At 37.0% G+C, this 10,664-nt stretch overlaps 1 protein-coding gene across 1 annotated transcript in view; it reads right to left on the bottom strand.

The window, feature by feature from the left end:
- The window catches only part of SBF2 (SET binding factor 2), a 518,495-nt gene that overhangs the window by 409,968 nt on the left and 97,863 nt on the right, over positions 1-10,664 (bottom strand). Inside the window, exon 2 of the mRNA XM_012654180.1 lies at positions 9,466-9,551. Coding sequence (XP_012509634.1) covers positions 9,466-9,551 — 86 coding nt within the window. The remainder of the gene's footprint in view (positions 1-9,465; positions 9,552-10,664) is intronic.

The raw sequence follows: 10,664 nt of genomic DNA, 5'->3' as shown, positions 1-10,664 counted from the left end.
AAAAAAATTAAAAAAAAATAAAACTCATAAGGACCACAAATATTTTAAATTAGAGGGAGAGGCAAGTATGGTTGTATTGCACAAATTAAAAGATGAAAACCAAAAGCAAAGACAATTCTTTCAAGCAGTGGTAAGACCTGGTAATAATGCCACTGAAGCAAGTTGCTCATATACTCAGGGAAAAAGAGAACCATTCAGTGATGTAGAAATTGTGAAAGAATGCATCGTCGAAGTTGTAGGATACTTAGACCCCAAAAACGTGTCAAAGTACAAACAACTGCCTCTTTCAAGGAGAATCATAACTGATTGGCAACATGAATTAGCCTCCAATTTATGAGAACAACTTCATGCAATGCTTTAAAAGGTAAATATATATTATTCAATCACTTTAGATGAATCAACTGATACTACTGACTCAGCACAGGTTTTAGACTTCATTCAGGTCATAACAGAAGATTTTCTTTGCTATGAAGAGTTACTCACCTCGGGCACTCTTGTGAACAGAACACAGAGGGTAGATATGTTCAACAACTTTCAAGATAAATGTCATGAAGTTGGATTGAATTTGGTAAATTTAGTGAGTGTATGTACAGATGGTGCACCTTCCATGACAGGAAAACATGAAGGGTTTATGGCAAAGATTAAAAAAGTATTAACAGATCCAGATGCTCTCATTTATTTTCATTGTCTCTTGCACCAGCAAAATCTCTGTGCTAAGGCTATTATTTTAAGAGACACTTTGCAACAAGTTATAAGTATTGTTAACTATCATAACATGCTAAAGTTGAACAATCAGGTATTCTGTGGGGATTTGCAGTATCATTCTAAAGTGCATTAGCTATGGCAGGGACAGTTTTAGACAAAATTCTGTCTCTAGGAGAATAGATAAATTCTATGAAGAACAACATCAGCAATGTGAATTATACTGTCTTGATTATTGAGCTTTATAGGATGTCTTGGAACCAGGCGATGTAAGTCCTCCAACTTTGCTCTTTTTTTCTCAAATTGTTTTTGGCTACTTGCTATACAATATGTCTTAGAGATTTATTCATGTCAATACATAAAGCTCTATCTCATGTATTTTTTAAAAATTAACTATAGTAAAATATACATAACATAAAATTTACCATCTTAACCATTTTGAGTATACAGTTCAGTAGTGTTAAGTAATTGTCTTTTTGTGACTGGCTTATTTCCCTTAGCATAACGTCCTCAAGGGTGATCCTTGAGGTTGAGCCTTATTCAACTTGGCACATGTTGTAACATGTATCAGAATTTCCTTCCTCCTTTTTAAGGCTAATATTCCACTCTATGTATATACCACATTTCATTAATCAATTCATCTGTCTATGGACACTTAGGTTGCTTCCACCTTTTGGCTTCTGTGAACAATGCTGCTATGAACATGTGTGTACAAATATCTGTTTGACGCCTTGCTTTTAGTTCTTTTAGGTTTATACCCAGAGTGAAATTAGTGGATTATATGGTAATTTTATTTTCAGCTTTTTTGAAGAATCTCCATACTGTTTTCCATACCTATTGCACCATTTTACATTCCCACCAACAGTGCACAAAGATTCCAATTTCTCCATATCCTTGCCAACACTTGTTATTTTCTGTTTATTTGGGGTTTTTTGGTAGTAGCCATACTAATGGGTGTGAGGTAGTATCTTACTATGGTTTTGATTTACATTTCCCTAATGATTGGTGATGTTAGATCTTTTCAATGTGCTTGTTAGCCATTTATATCTTCTTCTACCTCATACTTTGTAACAGTTGTGTTATGTTCCAATGAATGGCTATAGTACCACTAATTCAACCAGTTGACTACTAATAGTCATTTAGGCAGTTTCCAATCTCCTGCATACATGCATATGCATGTATGAGGTTATGTATACATATATGTAAGTAACCATACCTATCAATTTGTTCAAGACAGTCCCAGTTTATGCATGTTTTTCATTCATTCCCTTTCCCTCTCAAAAGCAATGTGATTTGAATAACATATAGTTATCCTATTTTGAGATTAAGTACATGACAAATTGCTAGAAGTGAAATTAGGCAAGAATTACCCTTGATTTAACCCTCCAGGCTATCTGTTATCAGAACTTACCCCACATTAGAAACCTAGTATTAGAAAAAGATTCCAAAATCTGGATTAGCTCTACCTGAGCTAATACTATTAGGTTATAGAAATTGCAGAAAAGGATAACCATAGGTGTGACTAAAATTCAAGTACAAAAGACGGGCAGAATAGTGACACCACCACTTTCCAAAGAAAACAAAACACCAAAAAAACTGAAAACTGAATCTTATAGAAGAAACAATGGAAGATGAGAAGAACCTGGGGCTGAAATTAAGAAAAATTAAGAAAATATATAGCAGAGTGAAGACTGTTGTATTTTTGCTGACACCAAATGTGTGGTTTATCCAACAATAACCAATTCTTTGACACCAACTGGGCGTCAAACAATTCGATTAAATTCTGACATGAATTTCACAGACCCCATAGACCAAGGGCCTGCTCCTACTTCAAATGTCAAAAATGGGGTACCCACACTCCTGCCCAGCTGACTACAAATTTGAGGATTTCCATGACCCTCCTTCTTCTCAGTTTGATAATTTGCTAGAACAACTCACAGAACTCAGGAAAATACTTTACTTACATTTCCTGGTTTATTATAAAAGATATAACTAAGGAGCAGCCAAATGCATAGGGCAAGGTATGGCAGGGGCTAGAGATGGTGCAGAGCCCTCATGCCCTCTCCCAGGCACCCTACTTGCACAGAACATTAATGTGTTCATCAATCTGGAAGCTCTCTGAACCCTGTCATCCAGGGGTTTTAATGGAGGTTTCATTAAGTAGGCACAACTGGTTAAATCATTGGCCACTGCTAACTGAATTCAGTCTCCAGTCCCTTTTTCTTCCCCAATGGGGCTCAAAATTCCAAACCTTCAAATGCCTGGTTGCTTCCTCTGGTGACCTCCCCCTATCCTGAAGCTATTTCAGGCCCATTAATCCATTGGCCGTCTCATTAGCAAATTCCAAAAGTTTTAGGATCTCTGTGCCAGGAATTGAGGACAAAGAACAAACATTTATTTTTTATAATACCAAAAAGACTAAATTAGTGGTGTCAAAAAATAAAGTGGTCAAGGAGAATTAAGATAAGGAAAATACCTTTGATTCAGCAAGAACAGTGCAGCAGAGGAAAGTTATTTGTTTGCTAAATCTGTTTCCTTTTCCTAAGCACACACCTAGGCTTTATTTGCCAAATTCCCATTATAGCTAATTGGCTACGTGAGTAACTTCTGATCAATGGAATATGGGTAGAAGTGATATATGCTATGCTGCCTGCAGACGTATCCCATAAAACCCACTTTTACTATCCCCTCTGCTTTCTCTTACTACTCTGCCAAATGAATGCTGATGCCCAAGATGACCCTGAGGACCACATTTCAAAAATGGCAAACCCCACTGCCATCTACCCCACTGCCACATAATAAGGACTAAACAAAGCATTTTTAAAGTTATGTTTGAGCTCATATTTTTGTTACCGACTCCCAGCCTATAATAGTCTTTCGAAAGTAATAAAACCACTGCAGTGAATGTGGAGGAATGTGAGAAGCAGAATACCAAGACTGACTATTTTCTTCCTCAGATAATGTTGAGAGAAACTACTACCTCAAATGCACCCTCTAGACCTGCGGTCCCCAATCCCCATGCCCAACTCCCAGGCCACAGACTGGTACAGGTCCATGGCCTATTAGCACAGCAGGAGGTGACTGGCAGGCCAGTGAGGCTTCATTAATATTGATAGTCGCACCCCGCATCCCATTGCTCACATCACCACCTGAGCTCTGCCCCCACCCCACCCCTCACCTCACCACTCCACCCCCACATGGAAAAATTGTTTTCCATGAAACTGGTCCCTGGTGCTGAAAAGGTTGAGGACCACTGCTCTAGACTTCATCAGGTTCCCCGCCATGTGGTTTTATTACTTCAAAAAGACTATAGTCTGGGAGTGGGTAACAAAAATACGAGTTCAAACCACCCCTTTCCAGCTTGAACCCCATTTATATCCACTTGCTTTATTACAAACATAACTTTAAAAATCCTTTTTTCTGTCCTTAGTATCTTTTAAAAGCTATGTCTTCATATTTTAGCTATAACCATATGCAAAATCAAGTCTTTCCACACATCCTTTATACCAAGCTGTGGACCATCTTTGAAACCAAATTCATCACCTAGCACCCTACATCAGGACACAGGTTTCAGATGCTATCTGTAGTATCTATCATAGACATCTTGTAAAATTTTTTTATAGCTGTCTTCTTATATTTCTTAAATCTCTCTGGCTGGCATATGATCTATCTTTATTCTAAATAATTACTTATATAGCTGGCTATTTATATCCACATGCATAAGCTTAAATTTTTACCTATTACACTTCATTTTCTTAAAGAGCCCATAACCCCTGCCTTTAAAAATCTTTGTGAACCCTGATTCTGTTATTCAATATGATCGCTACCTTTCTTTCTTCTTTCAAGCACAGTCTTCTACAAAAAGGGGAGAAAGTTCTCTTCATCCTGTCTACACTTGGTTCTCTAAGCAAACAGTATTGATATCTCGGTCAGATGGATGGTTGCTATCCCATTTGTTGTGCTCAACGCATTCTGAACAGCTAAGAAAACTAGCCAAGCATGGTGGTGCTCGCCTATAGTCCCAGTTACTAGGGAGGCTGAGGCAGCAGAATCGCCTGAGCCCAGGAGTTGAGGTTGCAGTGAGCTATGATGACACTACCGCACTCTAGCCTGGGTGACAGAGCAAGGCCCTGTTTCAAAAAAAAAAAAAAAAAAAAGTAATTAATTAAGAAGTAAAGCATTACATGGTACTTACACTTACTTCCCTGCCCTCAAATAACATCCCATACTACAGCTACTTTTCCTATGTTACATCTGCAGAATGTTGAATACAAGCTTTTTTTTCTCTTCTCCCCAACCTAAACTTAGAGAATGACCGAATTCATATGGCAAGTAGTCAAATTACTAGTATATAATTTAAATAACTAAACTAATTTCTTATGAATCTTAAATTTAGAAATTCTAACTAAATGTTTCTCTTTTTCAAGCCATAAAATTTATTCATCACAGTACTTTAGTCTTCTAAGAAAAGTAGATAGTTCTATAAATGCCTTAGTGCAGGTAGGCCCTAGTGAAGATTGTGGCATATTTTCTGAATTATGATATAAAAAGATGCACTGCTGAGACAGGGCATCTTAAAAGGGAGCTGGGGTCAAAACAATACTATTTTGCTGATGTTCATAGCCTAGCCAATAAAAACATTTGTTCCCATAATCGGAAATAGATTGTTAACCATAGAATGCCTCTGAAAAACAATTTACTTTTCTTTGAAATACTGTCACTAAAATTAACTACAACTTTATTTATATGACTGTCTGTGGTTTTTATGTATGTCTAAAAAGCACAAGAAAAAGATAAAAATATCCCAGAATTGGAAAAGTAGTCATTACATGTTTGGTTTAGCTTGCTTTCATATTTTTATTTTTAAAATCCATCCAAATTAAAGTTCACCATTTTGCAATAGAAGAAAAAGAAGGCAATTTCTTTATGTAAAAATGGAAAGAATAAATTCAGCAACCTCTAAATTAAATTTGGAATTTGATTTATTAGTGAATGAATGCCTAAAATCCTTTTCCATAAGTTGTAAGGCTGAATACATTTATCTTTCATATGGAATTTAAATGCATCAAATATGTGCTGCCTGGGAAAGACAGGTGGCAATACAAAATAATTTCAATATAATACTATGCTTTGAACCTATGTATGTCCTCAGATAAACAATGAAGTTGCTCTCTATTCAATAATGCAGCATTCTCTTAACATTTCTCAATCTTAGTTCTTCCAAATCATAGAACTCTGTTTTCAGATCCTGCATTTACATTAAAATACAAATGCTAACCATAGCTTAAAGCATCATTCCCAGAATGCTCTCAGATTTTGGTTGAATCTAAGAGTGAAAATACCTGGGTTTGAATCCTAGCTCTGCTACATCCTAGCTGTTAGACTTCAGTGAAATTATTTAAATTTACTAAGCCTCTGTTTACTTATTTGTAAATTAATACACTACCACCAGTCATCTAATTTATAATTTCATCACAGTCTAGCAATCCTATACAGCTGTTAGATACTGACATTAAAGTTATATGCTAAAAGTTGTTCCACCACCTCAAAAGGGGTAAGAGTTTTTTCCAATGAATCATCGGAAAAGAGTCACTACCACTCTGAAATCAACAAACCACGCACTCTGGGAGGCCAAGGCGGGTGGATCATTCAAGGTCAGGAGTTTGAGACCAGCCCGAGCAAGAGCGAGACCCCGTCTCTACTAAAAAATAGAAAGAAATGATCTGGACAACTAAAAAATATATATATAAAAATAAGCTGGGCATGGTGGCACATGCTGGTAGTCCCAGCTACTCAGGAGGCTAAGGCAGAAGGATCGCTTGAATCCAGGAGTTTGAGGTTGCTGTGAGCTAGGCTGACGCCATGGCACTCTAGCCCGGGCAACAGAGCAAGACTCTGTCTCAAAAAAAAAAAAAACACAAACCACGTAGGGACTGAGCCCGATCATCTTCAAAAAGACTAAAATTTTATTATGTCTATTTTTGGTCTTGAAGCCACAGGAGTTACTCAAGATCACACAGTATATTACAATTATTCAAGTTATTGCTCTTCATATAGAGAATATTTGTACATCTCTAATATATGCAAAAATAGCATAAGACAGTAAATAAAAAGACAATAACAATTAATAGTAATCTATGCTGTTTTATGTTTCCTGTTGATAGATATAAGATAAACAAATTTATTTTGTACTTGAAAGAGCACAACAGACATTAAAGAATCAAAATTGCTATCAATTATGGAAAAAGGAAAAGGAAAAAGAAAATTTCCAACTTAATCTAATAGATCCCTGCGCAGGGGTGGGGAACCTGTGACCTCAGGATCCTTGAATGCGGCCTTTTGACTGAATCCAAATTTTACAGAACAAATCCTTTTTTTTTTTTTTTCTTTTTTTGAGACAGAGTCTCGCTCTGTCACCCAGGCTAGAGTGCAATGGCATCATCATAGCTCACTGCAGCCTCAAACTCCTGGGCTCAAGTGATCCTCCTGCCTCAGCCTCTAGAGGCAAGTGCCACCATGCCCAGCTAACTTTTCTATTTTTAGTAGACACGGGGTCTTGCTCAGGTTGTTTTCAAACTCCTGAGCTCAAGCAATGCCCCCGCCTCAGCCTCCCAGAGTGCTAGGATTACAGGCGTGAGCCAGAGCCATGGTGCCCAGCCAGAACAAATCCTTTTAATAAAGGGATTTGTTCTATGAAGTTTGGATTTGGTCAGGGGCTGCACTTGGGGATCTGGAGGACCACATGTGGCCTTTAGGCCGCAGGTTCCCCACCCCAATCAGCCACAAAGTCATCTAGGAAAATCTTAGGGAGGAAAAAGTTCTATCTACCTCTTAGCATTTCCATTTCACTAATCCAGCAGCACATGACTCCACTTGTTATTAGAGAGACATTAACAGCACTTGAACATGGCAGTGTCTGTCATATAAAGAAAAAAATATCCATTTACTAAGTAGTAAAATCAATGTGTCTCTCCCTCACTACTGGAAAAATAAGAGAGGTATCATAGAATTTATTTTCTTGGCTTTCAAAACAGAAAAATTATCCTTTCTCAATCCTAGCCAAATAGCTATGCCAATCTCTCTCTCTCTCTCTCTCTCTCTCTCTCTCCCCATCCCCCGTTCATATTATCAAATTGATGCAATTTGTATCCCTCCACAATTTGATGTGAAGGGAGGTAGGAACCCACAAAAAGTTCTAATAGGTCCCCAGCACCAAAATTTTTCCCTCTCGGTCATCACTAAAAGGGACACTGAAACAGTGTTTAAAAGCTTTTATAGTACAAATGTCTGGTTTTTCACATTGTAAGGCCAATTATCAATATTTTCAGGCATGTGGGGAAGAAGAGAAAGGAATGCAAGGGGCTCTCCAAAAGGCCACTTTCCTTGGATCCTCACATTCCTTCCCCATTTTTAATGACAAAATTCAAGATTTACCTCTGTGGGCCTACTGAACCCACAGCTTTCTTTACACAGCTGAGTTATAACCAGCAAAACGTAGCACTCAGCAATGTATCTTTTATCGTCAGTAAAACACAATTGGACAGTCATTAGCGAAGATGAGAAAATATACAATTTTCAATGTCAGTTTTATTCCTAATAGATATTTCTAATCTATGCTAACAAGAGAATGAATAATTGTTCCTATGGGGGAGGGGGTGGTGAGACACGTCAAATAAACAGCAACGACAATGCTAATAAACAACCAGCTACCTAATTTATGGAAGACATTGTTCTAAGCATGTTATGTGTATTTTTTTTTCCATTTTACCTTTACCACAACTCTATGAGATTAGTATCACCATTACCCTCATTTCGTAGATGAGGGCTCTGCTGCTCAAAGAAATTGAGTAATGTGTCAAAACTCATACCATGCATCTGCGATTTCAACCCAAGTATTCTGCTCCAAAGCCTGTACTCTTAACTATCATATTATACCAAATGTTCTCTCTTTAAAAACTGTTTTGAAGAACACTGCTTTATATGTATGTGTGTGCATAATCATAAACATGGTATAAACAGACATAGACACACACATTCCAGTATATTTGGAGAACCAAACTTTACAGTTATATTACAAAATACTTCAATGATCGTCTTCCCAGTTCCTCATTTTATCACCATGGATCTGCCACCAGAAAGAATATCCTGGACAGCATAAATTATGTTCAACTATAAAATTCCTTTAAAATGGCTGAACAAAAAAAAAAAAACAACAAAACAGCAGTTGAACTGCACTGTTATTGTATAAGCTAACCTTCAGACCTTTTAGCTAAAAAGAAAAGAATTCAGGTTCGTGGTTTCAAGACCAAACTCAAACCATGACTGGTCACCATTAAACAAACCTTTAGTTTTTTTGTTTGTCTGTGTTTGTTTTGTTTTTACTAAAACAATAACCTGGAAAATTTCACAAAAAAATAAAACAAATATGTGTATCAGTGAAGCTATGAGGCTAAGATTTTTACTAAAGAATCAGAGGAATTTTTCAGCTTCTGAGTATGTAAAAACCATTAATTTCATTTTTATTATTAGAGAGAAGTTTAAATGGGAAGAAAACCCCAGCAAAATAGGCATTCCAGAATCAGTATGTTCAAAGGTTATTGTATGTGGGGGGTCTAGGAAGGAAGAAAATTATTTCTGGTATTGTAATATCTAACAATTATATCACCAAATTATTTAACAGTAAATGTAACATAAATGTAAACATAAATATGACAAAGACAAAAAATGTCACTATTAAAGTGCAATAACACATTATCAACTTACCAACTCAATTCCCTGTGGAAAGGGTGTATCATCCCAGTCCTTTTGTGGAAATCTCTGGATTATTTTCCCCAGGCCTTCTCCTGACCCTGTTAATAAAATCAAAGTGAATCAGTTATGAGATACCAAAAAATATAAATACTTATTATACTATCACTTACTTCGAAATGAATATTTACTGAATAAACTATATTGATTAAACATTTTCATGTTGGTTTGTTGTTATCGTTGTTTTGTGTTTCGTTTTGTTTTTAGAGACAGGGTCTTGCTCCGTTGCCCAGGCTGGATTGCAGTGGTGGGATCATACCTCACTGTAACCTTGAACTCCCAGGTATTAATACAAGCGATCCTCCCACCTCAGGCTCCCAAATAGCTGAGACTATAGGCATGCACCAATCACCATGCCTGGCTAATTTTTTCATTTTTTGTAGAGACAAGGTTTTGCTATGTTGCCCAGGCTGGTCTCAAATTCCTGGCTTCAAGCGATCCTCCCACCTCTGCCCGCTAAAGTGCTGGGATTATAGGTGTGAGCAACTGTGTCCAGCTTAAGCTTAAAAAACAAAAAGTATTCATCATTCAAAGATAATACATACAATCAGACCTCTGTATCCATATGTTCTGTATCCATGGATTCAACCAACCATGGATTGAAAATATTCAAGAAAAAAATAAAAATAACTATAACAATAAAAATATAAATTTTAAAAATACACTATAACAACTATTTACATAACATTTACATTGTATTAGGCATTATAAGTAATCAGAAGGTGATTTAAAGTATACAGGAGGATATGCATGGGTTATATGCAAATACTATGTCACTTCATGTAAAGAACTTGAGCAGCCCCAGATTTTGGCATCTACCGTTCTGGAACCAATTCCCTGCAGATACTACAGGATGACTGCACTGAAATAATAGGCGATTTCTATTCTACAGACTCTTACAAGATTGACTGATACCTACGAAAAGCTAAGAAAACTAAACACAGGGGCCGGGCATGGTGGCTCACGCCTGTAATCCTAGCACTCTGGGAGGCCAAGGTGGGTGGATCATTTGAGCTCAGGAGTTTGAGACCAGACTGAGCAAGAGCGGGATTCCGTCTTTACTAAAAATAGAATGAAATTAGCTGGACAACTAAAAATATATATAGAAAAAATTAGCTGGGCATGGTGGCGCATGCCTGTAGTCCCAGCTACTC

Source organism: Propithecus coquereli, unplaced genomic scaffold (genome assembly GCF_000956105.1).
Source record: "Propithecus coquereli isolate 6110/MARCELLA unplaced genomic scaffold, Pcoq_1.0 Scaffold44, whole genome shotgun sequence".
NCBI classification, from domain to species: domain Eukaryota; kingdom Metazoa; phylum Chordata; class Mammalia; order Primates; family Indriidae; genus Propithecus; species Propithecus coquereli.
The sequence above is the reverse complement of the archived record's forward strand: the minus strand, read 5'-3'. Positions and strand labels throughout refer to the sequence as shown.